The sequence below is a fragment of the Arachis stenosperma genome, chromosome 1 (assembly GCF_014773155.1).
Source record: "Arachis stenosperma cultivar V10309 chromosome 1, arast.V10309.gnm1.PFL2, whole genome shotgun sequence".
NCBI classification, from domain to species: domain Eukaryota; kingdom Viridiplantae; phylum Streptophyta; class Magnoliopsida; order Fabales; family Fabaceae; genus Arachis; species Arachis stenosperma.
This window is the reverse complement of record NC_080377.1, coordinates 945,669-969,676: the sequence shown is the minus strand read 5'-3', so window position 1 is coordinate 969,676 and position 24,008 is coordinate 945,669. Positions and strand designations below refer to the sequence as shown.

General features: G+C 30.7%; 1 protein-coding gene across 1 annotated transcript; it reads left to right on the top strand.

The window, feature by feature from the left end:
- Positions 1-1,367: 1,367 nt before the first annotated feature.
- LOC130983852 (pectinesterase-like) lies at positions 1,368-3,977 on the top strand. The gene is made up of 2 exons (XM_057907587.1): positions 1,368-2,271; positions 3,155-3,977. Exons 1-2 carry the CDS (start codon positions 1,368-1,370, stop codon positions 3,844-3,846), a joined length of 1,596 nt encoding a protein of 531 aa, XP_057763570.1. The 3' UTR covers positions 3,847-3,977.
- Positions 3,978-24,008: the final 20,031 nt, after the last annotated feature.

Genomic DNA, 24,008 nt, shown 5'->3' with positions numbered 1-24,008 from the left:
TATAATATTTTTTTCTAGTACGACTCTCCTTTAATTTTTCAACATTTCTGGATCTGTTTGTTGCAATGTCTCTCCGTTTCCCTAACAAAGAGGTTAGAACTCATCTCATCTTGCCGGATAAGAGCTATATATAATTTGGCATATCATTATTCAACTCAAGAACGCTATCAATTATAAGAGATTCTAACTGCAAATAAATAACCAAAGTGACTCCAACCCGAAAAAACTGATTTGCATACCCATTAAAGTTTGTTGTCTATCCTCCAAAACTGATAATAACAACTATAAAATAGAAAACTAATCTTTGTGGATGGGCTATTATCATTCTTAATAAATGCATGCATCACGTCAACTTTGTTTTGAAATATGACGTCCAAGAAAATTCTCGACATACAATAACATATTTTCTGGTGGCCTAGCTTGCACTGCACGTACGCTTCAAATAAATTTAAAATATAATTATTTTTAATTTGTTTAGCATTAGCTTAGTTTGCACCTGTCAAAATTAAGTTAGATTATAATTAATTATCTTTTTCTAACTACTAATTAATTATATATTTATAATTAATGTTTAAACTCCTAGCATGACATTACTATGGATAATCAATAATAAGAAGTCCTCCCATTATGAATTCAACTAAATATTTGTCTAGCTACTATTTTAATCTATACATTCTAATATGTAAAACAAAAATGCTATTTAAAAATAGTTGTTCTCATATTCAAAAATAAAACGTGCAGTGGACACTATAATTTAAATTAGCTATGTTAGATATATACTAAAATTAATACCAAAATTAATTATTAGTATAAAATATACATTATAAATAAATTAAACTATATATATTTATATATAAATACATAATGACTACTCTTAGTATATAAAATAATATTTTTGAATTTAAATAAGTGCCACATTTTAGTTATAAATAAAAGTATCATATGAATATAGAATAAATTATCAAATAATGGTCCTTAGTTATAGCAGACAATTAGGTTTTGAAAAACCAAATTAAACCATGCTTTATTTAATTTTTATTATTTTGCAGATGAACTACTATACTTTTTTATATTTTAATTGACACGTAGATAGAACATAAACCACATTGCCCTTAAATAGGTTATTAGTCAGCAACTTTAGAAAGTACAAATTAAAACCCACATTAATACCTCAACTGTATTGTATCACTCACAAATAAGAATTATCCATACCTTTTTGGCCTATAAATAGCACATCTTCACTGCCACTTTTCATTCATCAGCATTCAACAATAATCCAAATATATATACAAGCTAAGAATATAATTCTCTCATTGCTACCTATCTAGGTTGCCTTATTATTATACAAATAGAACCTATTGGTCATAATGGGCAAGTTGGTCATTGCATACATTATTTTAGGCTTTTATTCTCTCTTCATTATTGTGCATGGCACTGATAATAAGTTATCATGCAATCAAACTCCATATCCCACTCTTTGTAACCATTACATTGGCACTACCAATTATTCAATTTCATCTTCTTATTATTCCTTCCATGACATGGCCCTTAAGGTCACCATGGACCAAGCAATAGTAGCACACAAACTTGTCTCATCAACCATGGAATCCAACCATTTCAAAGACAAGAGAGCCAAGTCCGCATGGCAAGATTGTTTGGAACTCTATGAGAATACAATCTATCAGCTCAACCGTTCAATGAGCTCAAACAATCTAAACGACAGGTTAACATGGCAAAGTGCTTCTATTGCCAATCAACAAACATGCCAAAACGGTTTTCTTGATTCTAACCTTTCATCTCACTACCTAAACTACTTTCCATCCATTTCAACCAACTTATCCAACTTGCTCAGCAACTCTTTGTCCATTACCAATACATTAACGTCCTTCACTTCGTTACCAAAACACCCGGTTGTTCGCGGCGGTCGAAAATTGCTTTCCTTTAATGGCTTCCCAGACTGGCTATCTCCTTCCGACAGGAGGCTTCTTCAGGCTTTGCCGGGAACGGCGGCACCGAAGGCAGACATTGTGGTGGCACAGGACGGGAGTGGGAATTACAAGAGTGTTTCGGAGGGCGTGGCGGCGGCCGGTAGGGTGAATAAGAATGGTCGAGTGGTTGTGTACGTGAAAGCTGGTGTTTACCGGGAGAGTGTGAACATAAAAGGAGGTATAAAGAATTTAATGATGTTTGGGGATGGTATTGGAGTTACCATTATTACGGGTAGCAAGAATTATGAAGATGGCTCCACCACTGTTGGTTCAGCTACTTTTAGTAAGTACATACCTTATATCAATATCATCTTCTTATTATTTCATTCATTCTTATACAGTAGTTCACACCATTTTTCTGATTATTTTTAACTTTTAAATCTTAAATTTTAATTTTTTTAAAAGAATAAAAATTAAAAAATAATTTTATAATAAAAAATTTAGTTTTCTATACTTATTATATATATTATTAATTATTGTACTAAATTATTATTATTTTTAATAAATAATGTTAATTTCCTTTGAGAAAGCCGCTATAACTTATCACAATAGGCTTACTAACTTCTTTCTTTTATACATAAAGTAAGAAATATATATATTATTCAAGTCGAAAAATAATTGATAGTTTTATAATAATTATCTAATTATATTTATTTTTTGGAATGATTACATAGTTCATATAAAAATGTAATTGATATAATGTTAGGTGATTAAATATATATATAATTATTATTAAATTTATAATTTTATATAAAAAAATATATTAATAATTAAAAATTATTAGATAATAATTTAATTAAATAAATAAAATTATTTAATTATTTTTAATTATTAAATTTGTAAAAAAAATATTTTAGGTGAGTTTTCACTAAATTTTATTATAGGTAAAGTTTAGAGTAATACTATATGTATACTAAAATCAATCATTAAAGTTAGCTATCAATATAAAATACAGATTAAAATATAAATACACATTGAAAATAAATTAAATTACATATATATTTATATACAAATATATTCATAACTAATTTTAATAATTAATTTTGACGTACAAATAGAATTTTTTGTAAATTTTATTAAACATTACTAGCATTTTCAGTTCAGAGTAATTTAGAGTAAGTTGATGCATTGAAGTAACGTTACTTTGTGGCTTGACTTTGATTCAGCGGTGTCGAGTGATGGGTTCATAGCCAGGGACCTAACAATTGAAAACAGTGCTGGGGCACAGAAGCACCAAGCGGTGGCACTTCTTTCCAGCTCCGATCACTCCGTCTTCTACCGCTGTAGCTTCAGAGGCTACCAAGACACCTTATACGTCCTTTCCCAACGCCAATTCTACCGCGACTGTGACATCTACGGCACCATTGACTTCATCTTCGGTGACGCCGTCGCCCTCTTCCAAAACTGCAACATCTTCTTGAGAAAACCAATGACTAAGCAACAGAACGCAGTCACAGCACAAGGGAGAACCGACCCCAACGAGAACACCGGCATTGTCATCCACAACTGCCGCATCATGGCGGCTTCAGATCTGAAGCCAGTTCAGGGATCTGTGAAGTGCTTCCTGGGCCGGCCGTGGCAGAAGTACTCAAGAACGGTGGTGGTGAAGAGTAGCCTGGACGGTTTGATTGAAGCGGCAGGGTGGATGCCATGGGCGGGAAGCTTTGCCTTGAATACATTGTATTATGGAGAGTATATGAATATTGGAGCTGGTGCTAACACTGCAGGGAGGGTTAAATGGCCTGGCTTTCATGTTATTACCAACCCTTCTGAGGCTTTGAAATTTACTGTTGCTAATTTCTTGGATGGTGGATCCTGGATTCCTGGAACTGGTGTTCCCTTTGAAACTGGCCTTTGAACTTGTCAATACTTTAATTTCATTAGTTGTGGGTGTGTGTTGGGTGTCTCTCTGTCTATAGTGCTAGTTCAAATTTGTGTTCCCTCGAGGACAGGGGAGTGATTGGGAAAATGTGTATAGGATTAATATGTTGTAGGTTGAAAGTCTTCAATTTAATTTCACTAAATTTGTAATTATATACTTATCGAAAGAAATTTTATATCTCCATGATGAATATTTGATTCTGATTATTTTGATAATTCAGATTGATTAGAGATTAACCAAATTCAATTGAGAAAGATAATTATGGTAATCAATAACAGTTATCCAAATCTTTTTTATAATCCAATCCAATCAAATTGGTCAAATCCTACCAAAAATCAGTTTTATTAGTGGACCTTGAATACAAGTTCTAACAATGTGAAACAGTTTCATTTCTTTCCTCTTTCTCCTCCTTCTTCTTCTTTTTTTTCTTTGCGTTTCTTCTCTTTCTTCTTCTCATCCTTCTTCTTTGCGTTCATCTTCCTTTTTCTTCTTCTTCTTCTCGTATTTCCTTCTCATCGTCGTTCTTTTATTATTATTGCTGCATTTTTTACTTTTCCTCCTCTTCTTTCTAGTGATTTTGCATCACTGTGTTTCTTTTTCTTCTTTATTTGATTTTTTCTTGTTTTTATTCTTGTTAATAGAGTAAATGAGAAGGTAAAATACGAAAAAAATTAACAAGAAAAAAGAAGAAGATAATAATGATGAAGAAAAAAAAGAAGGAAGATGAGGAGTTTGAGTTATCATTAAGTAATTTTGGTACATTCTAGATTTAAATAAGGTTAACTTTTGGTCTGTATTTATTTTGAATTAAGTTTGTTTGTATGTCCTCATCATTAAGTCATTTCAGTGCATTTTAAATTTGAATTTCGGTGCATTTTGGATTTAAATAAGGTGTATTTTTTGTCTTAACTTATTTTGAACTGAGTTTGTATGTATGTCATCATCATTAATTAATTGTGGTACATTATAGATTTAAATAAGGTGTACTTTTAGTGTGAACTTGTTTTAAATCCAGTTTGTTTGTGTTGTCATCATTAAAGAATTTTGGTGCATTTTGAATTTGAACTGTTATACATATATATAAAAATAAAACAACGATGATGATAATAACAATAATGAAAGAGAAAAATGAGGAAAAAAGAGGAGAAAAAAAAAGCAGCAACAGCTTCTTTTTCAAGTGTGTTATAAATCATTCCAACCTTTTGGCACAAACAGTTCATCAACATCACAGAAAAACTAAAAAAATACCGAAAATTATTCTTGATTAAACCAAAATGTCTTTTCAAATGCACCAAAATTAGAAACAAAAATATATTCAATGAAAAAAATTACATTACATTCAAATTCAAACCTTCAATCATGAACACCAATTTTCACAAACAAAAACGAAATTATTCAACTACAAGAGCATTAAATACAAACAAACTATATATATTAAGAAGATTCGAACCAAACTTCATCCACTTGATTCGTTTCAAAATAATAATCCAATTCGTCCTTGTTCAACAGTGTGAACTTACATCATTCATTATCTTCAAATATAAAATACCTGTTTAAACCTAATTTCATAGTTTAAATTTAGAAAAAATGATCTAAATTTTCAAATCAAGTCAAAGAGCATTGATCGTGAATAAAAAGAATGCAGAAAACGAAGTGAACACAGAAAACACAAAGAAGGAAGATAACGCATAAAATACAGAAAATGCTGAAAATTTAAAAAAAATACAAAATTCGCATAGAAAAAGCAGTTATATATAGTCGTGCATTAAGTCAAATGATTGTTAAAGGTAGTGGTGCGTGTAGTTGAATTAAGTTATAACAACTTGATTAAATTTGGTTAGTTAAATGATTTGGATATAAAAGTTTATTAAATCATTAAATAAATAAGAACAATTTTAAATGATAAATTTAAAAAATTAGTTAGTGTTAATTTGAATATAAGGCAAAAAATTAATATATATATATATTAATTATTTAATATTTTTTTATAAATAAAAAATTCATAATTTCAGCTTAGTTTTTTTCATGGACTTAAAAGACAAAATAGATGAAAAGTCGACGAGAATATAAGGGATAATTCTATATGAAAAGTAGAAATTGACATTGAATTATTGATAAATATGTCGAGATTTATATTTGCTACGAGATCATTGATGAGAAGTGAGATTAATATAAAGTTCATGATGAGAATGATGATTAAGTCGAGTGATATATAAGAGATTATGATTGTTGATGAAGGATTGTTATTGAATATGAGATTATGATTGATATTGTGGGGATGGTAGTTTGTCCTGCTTACGACGAGGACAGTGACATAGTCCCGCTCGCATTATTGATGTTACACCAGCACCTGGTAGATGCAAGCTGATAAGGAATTGATTAGGGCTTAGGGATTTTATCACAATAGATAAGAATTATTTCAGTAAAGGGCATACCCAAAAGGACACAACGGAAACATAAAAAAATAGATAAATGGAATATTTTCTACTAGACCTCTAAGAAACATGTTCTTAGCAACTTAGGTCATCGGAAGGGGCTCCCTACTAGACTTTCAAAGAACCTGTTTTTGACAACCTAGATCAGAGAGATGAAAACTGAAAGCAACCACCACGTAGATCACCTGTTGGATCCTTCAATATTTTTCATGTAACAAGTGAAACAAATCACTCACCTCACTTAATCACACTAAAAAAATGTGCATAAAGCACTAAAAAAATTGTATTCATCAAAAGTTGTCCAAATTATCTCACCAAAGGTGTTTAAATAGGCCCCTAACAAACTAACTAAAAGATAAGATAAGATAACTTAATTTAAATCTCCTAAAGATAAGATAACTAATTTAAATCAGATTTGATCTTATTGGATTATATCAGACTTGATTTAAATTTTAACATCCTAAAGATATGATAACTAATTTAAATCAGATTTGATCTTATTAGATTAGATCAAGTTTGATTTAAATTTAAAATTCCTAAAATTACTACTAAGCAAATCAGAAATAAATCAAATCTTCCAACAAACTCTAACAACAAAACAAATTAAAATAAATGCCTAAAATTTTGAAATTAATAATAAATTATGCTTCCTATTACATTTGAAAAGCTTTCTTGGGCTTCTTGTTGTCCTGCCTCAACCCAATAGGCCTTATGAGTTGTTGTCATTTCCACACTACTGTTTTTGAGACGGACTAGTGGTCTTCTTGATGTCCAAGACCGGCATGGTACAATTCTTCTACTTCTAGTATTCAAATCTTTGAACGCGACGAGATTACCATTCTGCCCCTTAACTCTAAAATGACAAAAATATCCTCCTAACCACGTATCACAAGCATGGTGATTTTGTCCTGCTTGTTTAATGTTACGGTGTAGATGTGGGGATGGTAGTTTTGTCCCGTCTACATTCTTTTTGTTCGTAAATGTGGTCGGACACGCAATTTCTGAATTAGCTAGTCTTCAAGAGATGGTGGACAAGCACTCTTCTGTGATACTATTTTATATATACATCATACATGCATAAGATAATTACCTCTTGGGGATGCGCGACAGAAAGACGCGATATTCGGGTTAGCTACCAGATATGTCTGGTCTGGCAGTATAACCGACATGTGAGCTCATGACCAGTAGGACAGGAATGCATCATATGCATTTGTTTGATTTATTTGGGTGTGTATTTTGTTGTGTGATGTTTATGTGATTTATCAGATTATGTGCTACATGATACGTGTTTTATATGTGTTTGTTTTTGTGTGATTTTATTGTTTGATTTGATTGTGTTTGCTGATGTACGGAGGTGATGGAGATTGAGGCAGATTGGACTTGGTATTGTCTTGAGACTCTAGTTTATGTGTCGAATGGATAGAAATGAGTGATGGTAGTTTGTTAGGATAGAAATCCCTTAAGCATGCCTTTGGCTCCTAGGAAAAAATTTTAAAGAATTAGTTTGGGTTTCTAAAACATATATATACTAAAAAAGATTAAAGATTTGTCGTGATTTGATTTCTTTCAAAATATATAATGACTAAGAATTACCTAAAAATGCAATTGTATATAAGTTAGTAAAAATGGTTTTCTTGAAAATAAAGAAATAAAGACGGTAAGTTTTGACAAAAATAAACTTTTTTGAGATATGAGTTGATCAGGTGTATGTATTTTTATTACTTTTACGACATTCTCTTCTTCTAAGGAGAATCATATAGTTAGGTTCTCACTCCTTATAGCCTTATATATTTCAAAAAATGGATGAGGAAGTCTATAAGAAGATTACTAAGCTCTCGAACGTATATTGTTATTTGTAGATTTTGAATTTGTTTATGTAGTTATTGTTTTCCTAACTATTATTATTATATTTGTAAAGAGGGATAGGAGTTATAATTATATATGTATGTAATAATTATATGTTATTTGTATAAGTTATTTGTGAATGTAAAGTGGATTGAGATGTATTTGTGTGTATATATATGTATGTATGCTTGTATAAAATGAAAAATGTATTTTTGATTTTTCAAATAAAAGTTGATAAAGTTTTTAGATAAAGACTCTTATTTATTAATATATTTATAGAAGTCGTAGTAATATTCTCGTTATTAAAATGACGCTACCAAAAACGTAACATTTTAGTGGTAAGAGTGTTACACTACGTACCAAAAAATAAAAAGAGCAAAAGCTACTTGATTGTTTATTATTACAATACATGCAAAGTAACCAACATTAAAAGAAAGGGTATATATGTAGGTCCTAGATATAGAGAAAAACGAAAATGTTTGGTAACAAAAAAAAAATCAATAAAAAATAGTTAGAATTTGTTTTATTTAGCATTTATTAATTATCGAAATAATTAATAAATACAGGTAAGTTCTGGCCGTTTTTTTTTGTTTTCCTAGCATTACCCCAGGAAAAAAAGGGCATGTAGAGCAGTGGCAAAAGTTGGCACTAGAATTTAGTACTACATTACACATTATTTGGTCAAAATTCGAAAAACTCAAAAAACATAAAGCACAAGTATAGTGAAATGAAGTGAGATTGTGGTCACAAGTCACGACCCTAAAACCGATTTGAACTTGTGTAAGTACGTGCTCAAAAGCAATGGGAAAAGGGGAACATCCAAAAAAAATAAGAGAAGGAAGGGAGGGATATATAAGGGACCATTCATCCATTTTCAAACAGCGTTAGTGTTCAACAACTAAGGAGTGCCGTTTTATTCCTTTTCGATTTAACATGGATTTTAAGAGTTATATTAAATGATATGATTTTTTGAGCGAGTCTGTGTTATATATAATGTTTTTTTTTTTTTTTGGGACAAGAGTGAACTGTTGCACTGTAAACTTGAAGGTGATTTCGAAATTGTTTATTAACATGCCATACACTCCTACTTTTTTTAAGGTGGTTTTAGGTACGAATCTTCTATACAAATTAATTGAAATTAAGAGTTATACCGTTTATGAAACTCCAAACATTTAAATATACTTTATCTAATAAAAAGACATTTATTATAGTAATGTGGTATAAAATTATATAAAATTTATTAAGAACTTTTTTACACTCAGCTCATCCTTTAGAACATACGATCCAGTACGTAGCTTGTAGTTAAGGTTTCTAAATTCTCAATTAGTTCAAAACAATCCCTAAATTTCGAATTAAATAAAAAAGATTTTTAAATTTTTACTTGGCAACTTCATGTTACTCTTTCTAATGTCTTTATTAAAGATTTGCTGATATTGCATATTAATGTATCAATTAGTGCCACATGTCAAGCCACGTCAAAGGAGTCATGATGATATATGTCACACATGGCATATTGACATGGACAATTCTGCAATATGTCGCAATATAATTTATCCATGTGTGAACAACAAAGCTCTTGGTTCTTTCGACCTCCTTGAAGCAGAGGAGAATACAAAATTTCCTAGGAGATTGTTTGGCACCACCTTTACTTTGCATGGATATCAAGGTCCCAACTCATTCATAATCATCCTTCAACTCGATATCGAAATTCCTGCTTGTCCAAGGGTACTTCGGCATATTTTTGGCCAACAGTTTGATTTCAAATACAGTGACTGTATTCCTGTATCATATACACACATACAGTAAATATATAGATCACAATTTCTCAGTTTTCGTTTCTCCATTTTGAATTCTAACAGATGTATCTCCAAATCTGTCTTACGTTGTGTAGCATTCGGATGATAACGTGCAATCATCACTATGCTTCATAAGTTTTTGGTCTGTATTTTTTTAACTTGTAACCTACTATATATATATATATATATATATATATATATATATATATTACATAAGTTGTGAACCCATCATGATATGCACCACGCATTATATGACCTCTATTACCCATGCATCTCTCTCTGTTATTTCTGTTAGCTTGAGGAGTATATATAAAGAGCTCTTCTATGCAGGGACGGATTTAAAAAGAGACGAGTAGTGGCTTCGATACCACAAAATTTAAAGGAATTATACTTATATATAAAATATATCTTTAAAGAAATAAAAAATTATATAATTTAATAATTTTATATGTATTACTTTTATTTTGTGATAAATTTATGTCTTAATTATTTAATTTATTAATATTTTTTATTTAACATAAATTTAATAATATACCCTCAAGTATTTGTATCTTTTAAATTAGTTTTTATATAATAATGATCTCTATATTTATGTTTTTAAAAATTGTTTTTTAAAATTAACATATTTAACATTTATATTATTATATAAAATATTAATAATGACTTACTTAATTATGTTTTGATAATCATATCGTATATTATTTTAGATATTCTTTTTTTATAAAAAATATTTATTTTTTTTAAATTTATGTTATTAAAAAAAATTTGTAAAGATATTCTATAAGAATATAGTGTCTTTCACATAATTAATAATTTATAATTTGGTTTTAAATTTTTCAAAATTTTTAAAAGAATTAATTTAAATTAATAAAATATATGATATTTTTAACTAAATACACTATAAATTATTGATATTTTATAATTTCATAATGTACTATTGATATTATGTTTCTTTTATATAACTGTCATGCTAAAAATAAAATTGTAAAAAATAATTTATAATTTTTTTAAATATATATATATATATATATATATATATATATATATATATATAAACCTTTTAAAAAACTAACTCAATAACTTCTAAATTGTTTTTATAAAATAAAAAAATAATTAAAAAATTCGTCTAAAAAAAATCTTTTCTTTCTTCTCTGTCAAATGTTTGAACTCTTTTTCATGAGTTCAGATTCTATTCTTAGCTCAAATACTATCATGATATCAAGAACCTAATTCTTCTTTCTTCAAAATCTCATTCAATTTCTTCCTTTTTTCCTCCTTTTCGATCCTAATTTTTCTCCCAGTAAAGATCAAATCATGTCGATCAGTTTAGCTGAATCTGAAATATTCTTAATGATTACTTTGTTGAATCCTTTGCTACAAGAACTCAGAGCTTGAAAGCTCAACTAAAATTAGTTAAAAAAAAAAAGGTACTATCGCATATTACCTTCTCAAAATTCAATAATTGCTGAATTCACTACATTCAATTGGTTATCCAGTTCGACAAGATGATTGAAATTCTTGATGGTTTAATCAACCACCACCTTCTCAATTTAATCAACTACGTGCTTATTTTTCTAATCCACGGAATTATCAAGAATCAGTGTGATATCTAGATTTTGGTGTAAGTCACCATGTGACACCAGATTCTCTAAACTTGCTGAGTGCAACTCCTTCTCCTCATGATTCTGATAAGTTGTTTGTAGGTAATGGCCAAAGTACAAAAAATCTTGCTCAAGGTTCCTTTATTCTTTGTGATAAAAATAGCAAATTAATTTTTACCTTTTAATTGGCATTAGATGATCATATTTATTTTGAGTTTTGGTCTTATAATTGACAATTAATGAGTCTCTCATCTTATAAATTCTTCACTTTTCCTTGCTTTCTTTGATGTGAGATTAACTTCATACACTCCTCACGCTTGCAACATTAACAGATAAAACAGTTTTTGTAGCTCAAAGCAATAAAGATGTAACCATTGATCTTTGGCATAAACGATTAGGTCATAGTTCAATGCAAACAATTCTCTCTATATTAAAAAAGTGTGGTGTTTCTATTCAATTTTAGTCTTCTCTTGCTCATGTATTGCACAATGAAAAAAAAGCAACTTATAATGCTCCCTTAGATCTTATTTATATTGATATTTAGGGACCGTCCCATATGTTATCTAGAAATGGATATGGACATTATATCTCCTTTGTTGATTCTCACACAAAATTCATTACCATTTTTCTTCTAACACATAAATCACAATCTCTAGAAGCTTTGAAAAATTACAAGGCATTCATAGAAACACAAACTGGTTTAAAACTCAAAAGTTGTGCAAACTGACAAGGAAATGAAGTTTATATCACATTCCTTTACACAAATTACTAACTGAATATGGTATAATGCATAGGAAATCATGCCCTTACACACATAACAACTAGGTAGTGTGGAGAGAAGACAGAGACATATAACTGAGGTTGGTCTATCTCTTTTAGCAACAGCAGGTTTAACTTTTTCATTTTGGGAAGATTCCTTTATTTCTGCAGTTTATATCATCAATAGACATACACTCACAATATGATGACTACATCTAAAACTAGAAATTGCAAACCCCAAGCTCATTTGGTGACTGCCTCAGAACCTTATGATCTAATACAGAATTTACCAAAAACTGTCAAACAAACCATTCAGTGTCCTCATTAGAAAAAGGCTATGGATGCTAAAATTCAAGCTTTCACTAGGAGTAAGACATGGGATTAGTTGAAATCCAATAAGACTGTTATAGGCTCTAAGTGAATCTTTGCTATCAAAAGGGATCTTTTAGGCAGCATTGTTAAATACAAAGTCAGGCTTGTTCCCAAAGATTTCTTACAGATTGAATGGATAGACTACAGTCAAATTTACAGTCCAATTGTGAGGCTTACAACTGTAAGAATTAACTATTGTATTGTCTCTTGGATAGCCTTTTGAGGTAATTTGATTTTGACAATGCCTTCTTAAATGAAAGCTTAGAAGAAGAGGTATTTATGTCTCCACCTCCTGGTTATCAAATTGGTACTTTATCACAGGTTTGTAAAAAAAAAAAAAGAGTATATACCCATTTTAGTCCTTAAAAATTTTTAAATTAGACACTTTACTCCCCAACTAAAATTAATTACTCGATTGGTTCCTAACAATTAACTCCATCAATCACTTAGGTCCTTTACTCCGTCTACTCTAACGGAGGACAAAATAGTCCCTAACAACTTTAATAGAGGACAAAATAGTCTCTGATCTCCTCTATTCGAAAATGACACTATTCTCTCCCAATTTTCATCATATCTCACATAACACTAACAGTCTAACACTGTAACTTTAAGCTACACAATGCACACTCTAAAACTTCAATGTTCACAAGAAAAAAAAATCCTCAACTTGTTCTCAACCAATTCATACTCAGAAAACTAATGACTATGTCTCTTAACTACTTGTCGTCTTCAATGGATCCTATTAATCTAGACAGCAAATCTGATTTGTCAAAACCCGTCATCGTCGTTGCCATCTCCCTCCATCTCTGCCCTATCATCTCCATGACTACATTGTCCACCATTCTGATCACTTCCTTCAGCTTCTTCTCCGAACCAATGTTCAGTAATCGTTTCAGTTTCCATATGAGCGGCAACGACAACATTGCTCATTGTACTGATAACTTGGATGCAAGGTCGAAGCTGTCTGCCAACTTGGACTCCGGAAAAGAAGGAATGAAGCAATCAATGTCTATTTCAAATGAGAATTTGCATATGATGTATGTCGAAGGATAATCTTCTCATGATGCCCTAATGTCCAACAATCTATATTGCTTGCCGAAAAGTGGAGAAAGGCATGCCCTTGGGGTAGTTGTGGAACTTAGTCTTGAGAATGTCGTGGACGTTGTCGAGGTTGGAGGTGATGTTATCGACGACGTGGAAATGGATGCTTCTGGTGGGTGAAGTGCAGAGAAAGTGAATGTACCAGTCATTGAGATTTAGGAAGTGTATGGTCCATGACATGTTGAGATAGGTGCGACACGTGTGGCAATTACACCATCGCTTAATCTTGGAGCTAAAGAAGAGGAAGGAAAAGATGGAAAAGAAGACTGTGAAGGTGAAGAAGGAGAGTATGAATGTTAGGGTTATGCGAGATATGATAAAAATTGGGGAAGAATAGTGTCGTTTTCGAATAAAGGGGTCAAGGATCATTTTGTCCCTGTTAGAGTTGTCAGTGATCATTTTATCACCTGTTAGAGTTGTCAGGGACCATTTTGTCTTCCGTTAGAGTTGACGAAGCCAAGGACCTAAGTGACTAACGGAATTAATTGTTAGAGACCAATCGAGTAATTAATTTTAGTTAGAGACTAAAGTGTTTAGTCCGAAATTCTTTGAGAACCAAAATGAATATATACTCAAAAAAAAAAAAAAAGCTATGGATTGAAACAAGCTCTAAGAGCTTGGTTCAACACATTGACTAACCCTTGTTAAGTTTGATTTCACTAGAACTAAATCTGATATCTCTCTATTTGTTAAACATACTAATCATTCTACTACTTTTCTTTTGGCTTCTATAGATGATATAGTTATCACTGGCAGTGAGAGCAAAGAAATTGATATGCTTATATTAGACCTTAATCAAATTTTTTCTTTAAAAGATCTTGGCAAACTTAGTTATTTTCTTGGTTTAGAATTTTCTTATCTTATATATGGTTCAATCTTAGTCTCAGCAAAAATATGCTAAAGAGTTACTAAAAAAAAGGCAAAAATGGATACTATACCAGCTCCATGCCTACTCCTATGATCTTCAGTTTAAAGTTAACATCCAATGGTGCTGAATATTTTGAGAATCTAAAGCACTACACCAGAAATTGTGGAAGCACTCTAGAGTCTCCCAATTCAACAAAGTATGGCACAGTCTGAATTCAACAACTTCTCAAAGAACTTCGAGTGAAACAAATGATTGCACCTACTATCTATTGTGACAACTAAAGTGCATGTTTATTGGCTGCCAATTCTATCCTTCAAACTAGATGCAAGTATATGGAGATAGATCTTCATTGTCTTTGAAAAATGGAAAACAAGAAGAAATTATATGCTGTTCACATTCCTTCCTCAAATCAAATTGGTGACATTTTTACCAAAGTTCTATATAGTATCTCTATTTCACAAGTTTGAGAAGAGATATGAGTGAACAGAGTTAGTTATAATAGTTAGAGTAGTTATCTATTATTAGAAACTACTTTTTGTTATTTTTGTTTACTTGAGGAGTATATATAAAGAGCTCTTCTATATACTTGTGTGATAGATAACAATGAATATACAACACAATTTTCTAATACTTTCTTTTTCAGAATCTTTTCTTTTCTGTCAAATACTTGAACTCTTTCTCATGAGTTCAAATTCTGTTCTTAGCTCAAACACTATCAGTTACTTTTAGAATTTCATGTTGGTGATACCAGAATTACATGATTATGAGTTCAAGTTTTTCAAGTAACAGTACAAAAATGATTAGGTTTAGAATTAAAAGTTATAGATTTTATCTGAGCAACGTCATAAGCTACAAGATGGCTAGATCAAAATATTGCATGAGATAACATCAAGACATTAATTGTATAATAGTTTTTTTTTGTTTACCCAAACGGTATCTCCCAACTCGACAGGTTAAGGACTAATCCGTCGCGGATCTGAGCTCTATTTAAAGGTTTGCCGTTGGCCAATGAATTGATGCATACACAAGATGGAGTTCGAACTCTTGACACTCGACCAACCCAAATTGATTATTGTATAATAGTTAGTTCACTTAGTTGTGATGCTAGATCTGAGGGCAAGTTGGTTGGGCCCTCTAAGTCGCCATCTAGACTTGCAATTTAATTTGCTCCAACAAAATAGTGGAGGACAAAAAGGACACGTGTCCATTATGAGCATGTATATAGTGACAAGACAAATAACTAAACAAATAAAATCAAGGGTAAATGTTCAAGTTAGTTCGCGAAAATTCACCTTAAGTTAGTCCCTATATAGTTTTTAAACTAAATTGTAAGCTAATTTTTTCATGAATCAAATTAATCTATGAGAAAACTTCTATTAATAGTGGTAGGGTTGCATTTAAACAAAATAACATCGTTTTGCTCTTCATATAAAATCTCACAAAAATTCTTTGTATGTCTTCTCACTGCAAAATATAAATATGTACTTTTTTATATAGGGTGGTTAAAATCAGTGGTGGAGCTTAGTTCAGACAAAGGGAACTATGGTTCTCCCAAATTTTTTATAAAAAAATTAGTAATATTTTTTTTAAAAGATAAAAAATAGTTCAATTGGTTTACATACTTTACTATGACTTAAAGTATCCAATAAATTCAATAAGCAGCACTATCTCTATCTTTAAGTTCAAATATAAAAAATTAGATATTTTTATTTATTTAATTTAATATTATTTTATATTTTACTATTTATTTAATTTAATTTTTTATATGATAAAAAATAATAGAATATTCAATAAGTATTAATATTATTGTATTTGTATAAATTGATAAAAAAATTCAATAAATATTATAAATTTTAATATTTGTCCTTTTAACTTCTTCTTTACATATTTTATAGGATATATATTCTAATTTTTATATAAAATAATAATAAAAAATCAAAGAATTGATACATTTTTTAAGAAGGCTAATATTTAAAAAGGAGAACATATAACTTTTACAATATCAACACCTGTAGATAGTTCTTCTACTTTAATGAATCACGAAGAAAGTGAGATACAACCTTCAAAAGTTCAAAAGTTACATATGATGAGTTTGACCTTAATTTTTTTAGAACGAAACCTTGAAAACGGCTTTAAATTTGACAATATCATCCAAATCAGAGAGATGAAATTAGACGAGTTTATCTTAAATGGGGTTCATATCAAAAGTTTTTTGACAATTATTTTCTATCATGGCCCCCCAAAAATTTGTTTCAAGTTCCGCTACTGGACTTAAAATAATTTAAATATGTTATGTATCAAAGCAAAGTCAGTCCTTACGATCTTCATTTTGTTTTAGTAGAATTTTATTTGATTTGTGGGTGCATATTTTTTGCGTTGATTTGCCAATGGAATTTTTTGGTGTGGATTAGGTCGTTTGCCGTCATGAATTTTATAAAATTTATTTGATTTGTGAGTGCGGGTCTTTGGTGTAGAATCACCAATAAGATCTTTTGGTATGGATTCATCAATAAGATCATCTGCCGTCACAAGTTTTTTCACGCAAGAATTTTTTTCAACCTAGAGAGAATGATGCGAGAGCAAGTAGAGTTAGTATAAATAATTCATGCACCTTTTACTTATGAAATAGAGTTAAAGTTAGTTTGAATATGAAATAAGCTGTGTACTTATTTTCTTTTAGGCTCTAGAGTAAGAAGTGCATCATTAGCTTAACTAACTAAGATAGATATTTGATTACTTTCACTATAGTGAGGTTATTAATCTCACCAATCAACATTCCGATGTCAGAAGTGCTCTTAAAAATTAATATGTTTCACATCAAGAAACTATTAGGATCAAATGAATTCAAAAATCGGTAAACACCTAAATTGTTTTTTAAGAAAATTTAAATTGGACACTTTGATCCCAACAAATTTTGTTTTTGATTATTCTAGAGGTCATAGAAACAAATTAATCTCTTTGTAAATAACAGAGACTAATAGAAATTAATTGTTTTATAATAATATATTTTGGTGAAAACTTAGGTGAAGTCGACTTCACGTGAAGTTGATATCTGAGAGCCGTTAGATAATTTGACTGATTTGACTAAATTTTCATTTAATGGCTCTCAGATATTAATTTCACGTAAAGTCGACTTCACTTGAGTTTTCACCATATATTTTTTTAATTTAATTATCAATAATAAAATTTATTTGAAATTTTTTCACACAAAACACATAATAAAAATTTTATGGAAAACAATGAAGAAGGGACCAATTTCTCTAAAAAAAAATAAATTTGAGAGACTTCCAACAAACTAGCTCATAAGTCCTAACCAAGTCACTTTCACTCTTACATATAAATGCATGAACCCTTCGCAATGTGTATAGTGCTCCTCAATTTTACATGATTCGTCACTACTCACTACTTGCTACCCATACCAATTTGCTACTACAGAAACCCCACTTCTCCCTCGCCATTTTCACGTGGTGGAAAATCACTTGTGCTATTGATTGCTACAGAGTGGACATTACATCAAGAAAAGTTAAAGGTTATACATGCATTATTAAGCTAAACTGTAAATTAACTGAACGTGATAGGGAAAAGCACTTAACATCACTTGGTTTGACACAATATATTACATGAAAGGTAATATATGTATGTATATGAAGTGATATATGAACCTCTATGATTAGAGTTTTATTATAATAGATTTACTAATTAGTTGCAACTAGAATATCTGAATATGTATATATATTGTTGGGGTTTTAATTAATCTTGTTGTTAAGGATGGGGACCTATCTAATTCTCTGTGCCTATATATTTATGTCGTCACACTGAATTAGTAACGTGATGATTTTAACGTACGAAGACGGTACAACCCCTCTCCCACATAGGCAAGGGGATTAGGAGTTTAGGGCCCACATCGTAAGGCATTAGGGAACTCGTATATGATAGGATAGGCTGCGCTAAGTTGATGCATATGATAAGATATAAACATAAAGATATAGACATTAAAAAACATAAAATATTTATATTTATGTATTGTGTTTAGTAAAAATAAAAGACACGATATACATATTTAAAAAAAAAAATTGAATTATTCTTTATTTAACCACAAGTTTTATTATTATTATTATACACTTATTATTTCAAATACTGCATGTCATTATTATTAAATTTTTATTTCTTCTAATATTTTATATTTCTTCTAATATTATCTTAAATTATCATTCAAATATTAAATATATAATTTTTTTAAAAAAATAAAAAATTAAAGCTCATCATTTATTAAAGATTAATCAAAATTCAAATAAATAAAAAAAATTAAATGTATAACTTTTTTTTGAAAAAAATAGAAGAATAAATTTGATTGTAGAATTAAAAGAAAAAGAGAAAAAAAAAGATTTAAAGAGATAAGAGGACAATTTTTAAAAATTTAATAAGAATAAAAGTATAAAAAATTAGTGTCTTATAAATTGTGTTTCAGTGTCTCATCAAATTAAAAGTATATAAATTTAGTATTTTTGTGTCTTTTTTTATCTTTTAAAAATTTATATCTCACCAAACCAAACAACAAATATGTGTCATCGTGTTCATAAAATTTAAGTTATTAGTAAATATATGTGATGGCTAGTTATTAAGGACCATTTACCTTTTACTGTAATATTATTACCTCTAAAATACCACTAAGATTGATGGTCATGAATCATCACTAGCTCAATAGCTCATTATACCTAATGATTTTATCTATTTAGTTTTGTGTGACTCAATATTTAGGTAAGTAGTCAAGTATTTCTTGATATATTAAAATCAGGACATGTCTTTGTATACAATAATTAAGTGGTTGTATTAGTATTTAATTTATAAATTATTTATCAAAAATAATTTAAATTAAATTAAAATAACCCATATATATCTTATGGGATGAGGTGAGAGATTAAGGTAGTAATTTATCTTTTCAAAGTGTAGATGTCTTTTTGATGCTCCAAGCATGGTAGAGGGCGATGAGGCGTATTTGCTCATCGTGTTTCACTTCCCTTCGTGTTTGGTTTTTTTCGATATCACAGATTTAGTAATTATTGGATCGTTTGTGAGTTTGTTTTTGGAGTCGTTTTGTGAATTTAATTTTTAGGGTCCGTTTAAAAAACTTTAGAAGTAATTTTTTTTTAATTTTTGAGTTATAAAAAATAATAGTATTAATGTCTAGTACAATTTTTAAAACTAAATTGTAATTTTCTAAGAAGCTATTTAAAAGTTTATAGAAAAGTTAAAAAAATGACTTCTCTCATAATACTTTTACTTTTCATCACATTTCTATAAAATAAATATTTTTAGAGTTAAAAATTCAAATACAAAATAACTTATTTATAAGTTATTTTTAACAGAATCATTTATTGTTTAAGTTATTTTATCAAAAAAAGTTTAATTAAGTTAGTTACCCAAACTGGACCTTAGTATTCATTGCGGCTATGGTATATGTTGTGCTTGTAGTGTTATTTGGGTAACTAACAAGGATTCATATGTTGTTTCCTAGTGCTCACCCGTTAATGTTTGAAGCAAGCATGATGGATTTAGAGAGAAATCTTAATCTTTGCAAAATTTTAAGAAACTATAGATAAGATATATATTTAAAAAAATAAAAAATATTATGTAATTCAATAATTTTATATATATTATTTTTTATTATACGATGAATTTGTTTCAATTATTTAATTTATTAATATTTTTTATTTAATCAATTTAATATCATACTCTTAAATTTTTGTACCTTTTAAATTAGTCTTTATATAATAATTTCTATATCTATTTTTAAAAAACAATATTTGTTTTTTAATATTTAACATATTTAATATTTATATTATTATAAAATATTAATAATAACTTACGTAGTTATATTTTGATAATCACATTATATACTTTAAATATTTTTTTTATAAAAAATATTTTTTTTTAAATTTATATTGCTAAAAAAAATTTATAAAGATATTCTATAAAAGTACGGTGTATTTTACATAACTAATAGTTTTTAATTTATTTTAAAATTTTTAAATATTTTTAAAAGAATTCATTTTAATTAATAAAATATATGATAATTTTTTAACTAAACACAATATAAATTATTGATATTTTATAATTTCATAATGTACTATTGATATTTTTTTATATAGCTGTCATACTAAAAATAAAATTGTGAAAAAGAATTTATAATTTTGTTTAATATATATTAATAAACCTTTTGAAAAACTAACTCAATAACTATAAATTATATATATGTTTAAATTGTTTTTATAAAATTAAAAAATATGACAAAAGAATAATTAAAATATTTGTCTAAAATTCAACATTTTTCATATTAAAATTCTTAGATTCATCCTTAAAAGCAGGAATTATATATATTGTTATTTCAAAATATATTTTATGATAATCCGAACAAAAGAAAATAAGCAAGAATAAAGTAAAATTAGAGTAATCATCCAAATTCATCCCCAGTGAATTTCATATAAGAAATTTTGTTTTTTTTTTTTATAAATTATATATACATATATGTTATCTCTCAAAATATATTTTATAATAATCCGATCGAAAGGAAATGAGCAAGAGTAAAATAAAAATTAGAGTAATCATCCAAATTCATTTGCAGTGAATTTTATATAAAAAAAAATTTTGGTTTTTTTTAAATAAATTTTTATTCGCTAAAAGTTTTTAAGAATTATTCACACTAGACAAATTGATTCCTCTATAATTTTGAATCAAATTTTTAACATATTTGTTGGATAAATAATTTTGTAACAAATTTTCTAACAAATTATAGTAGGGATGATAATAAAATCTTTCACATTTACTCAAAAAATTTGTCCAAAAAAAAAAGATTATCACATCTTCATAAAATATATTTTATTCTCTTTTTAACCCTTTATATTAGTCCTGTTCATACCCTGGCCCAATGTTAAGGGCCCAGGTCCAATCGAAAGGCCTGATCCAAATAGATTAAGCCTAGCAAAGCACCCACCACCACTCAAGAAGTCGGTGTCAACCACGACTTAGTACGAAGAAGTCGGTTATGAGATTAGCTGGCAGATAAATACTCATTCAAATGAGTAACCGCCCCTGAAATCTCTCTAACCACTTCATAAAGCCATATCTTAACCTCCCTAAGATAATGGGACGGTTATTATCCTAAAGATACGGCACTACTCCAACGGTGGTTATTGGTTCACCACTATAAGTACACTGACACGCCTCAGGTATTCCTAAGTCCAATACTCTCTAAGACCTGCTTACACCCTTGCTAACTTAGGCATCGGAGTGTCCTTGCAGGTACCACCCCACATTCACGCGCGAGCACAAGTCGGACGGAGCCTCCCGAGTTGCGGACCTACCTGGGGTCCTCCTCCATTGTACACTTGGGCCGCCGAACGCCATCCATTGGACTAATCTCCGGTTACCTACCGTAACATTGGCGCCGTTGCCGGGGACCCGCGAGATCATCCCTCGATGGCAGAAAGATCCCATAAAGAAGGCCATGTCGAAACGGATTTTGAGCAAGAGAATCTAGACATGGGCAATGACAATGAAGACACAGCCCAACATCAAGACAATGATCAACACAGAGAGGGTACCTCCGGAGTAAAGAATCCGAAGGTAAATTCCTCAGATGGGCGTGAATCAGAAAAAGGCGGACCAGCTCACGTAGCTGAACTAATGGGATTGGTCCATAGCCGCCTGGAGCAATTGGAACAAGAGCGGGAGAGGCAAAAGGAAACCGAAAGGTACCTTAAAGAAGAGATGGAACGGCGAAAAGAGTTAGAAAGAAAACTCTTACAGCTAGAATCCTCCCTCAAGAACTCCTGCGATGAAGGAGAAGACCAACTCCCAGGCGGAGAAGACCCTTTCAGCGAGGACATAATGAGGGCAAAAGTTCCAAGGAACTTCAAAAGCCCTGATATGGACCTCTACGATGGAACTACGGATCCAAAGCATCATCTTAGCAACTTCAAAAGTCGGATGTATCTAGCTGACGCCTCCGACGCTACGAGATGCAAGGCTTTCTCGACCACTTTATCAAAAGCAGCGATGAAGTGGTTCGATAGCCCCCCAAGATCCATCACTAGTTTTGAAGACCTCTCAAGGAAATTCTTGATGAGGTTCTCAATCCAAAAAGATAAGGTAAAACATGCACCGAGCCTCCTGGGAATAAAACAGGAGGTCGGAGAGTCTTTACGAGCCTACATGGAAAGGTTCAACAAGGCATGTTTAGAGATCCAAGACCTGCCCACAGAGGCAGTAATAATGGGGTTAGTCAACGGACTTAGAGAAGGCCCCTTTTCACAGTCCATATCTAAGAGACACCCCGTTTCTCTAAGTGATGTACAAGAAAGGGCCGAGAAGTACATCAACATGGAAGAGAATGCAAAGCTAAGAGACCTGAGTTCGCGACCTGGACCCACTTCCTCCTCTAGGGAGAGAGAAAGGGAAGTCAAGAAGAAGGAAGAGCTCGGTCTCGAGAGGCCCAGGAAGTACCACTCTTATACTCCTCTAAAGACTTCTATAGTGGACGTATACAGAGAGATTTGCAACACTGAAAGGCTGCCACCCCCAAGACCTATTAAAAATAAAAAAGGGGGAAGTCGCAGCGAGTATTGCGAGTACCATAAAATATATGGTCACTCCACCAACGACTGTTACGACCTTAAAAATGTGATTGAAAAGCTGGCTAGAGAAGGTCGGCTTGACAGATATCTCATGGAGAGGTCGGACACCCATGGAAAGAGAAAGCGAGATGACATGGACAGAAGAGATCCTCCACCACAGACCCCTGAGAGACACATTCACATGATCTCAGGAGGATTTGCGGGAGGTGGGATCACCAAATCTTCTCGCAAAAGACATCTCAAAAGAGTCTACCAAGTCGAGGAAGAGACGCCCGACTTCCCCACTATCTCATTTACAAAAGAAGATGGGCAAGGGATAGTACCCGGGCATGATGATCCCGTGGTAATAACTATGATCCTAGCTAATGCCCATCTCCACAGAACCCTAGTAGATCAAGGAAGCTCGGCGGACATCCTTTTCAAGCCCGCCTTCGACAAGCTAGGGTTAGACGAAAAAGAGTTGAGAGCTTACCCCGACACCCTATACGGGTTAGGGGATACGCCAATAAAGCCACTGGGATTTTTACCCCTTCACACCACCTTTGGAAAAGAGGAAAAATCAAGGACTCTGAGCATAGACTTTATAGTCATCGATGAAGGGTCAGCCTACAATGCCTTAATCGGCAGAACTACCCTTAATCGCCTTGGAGCAGTGGTATCAACTCCTCACCTTTGCATGAAATTCCCAACTCCAGGAGGAATAGCAACGGTGAGGGGAGATCAGAAAT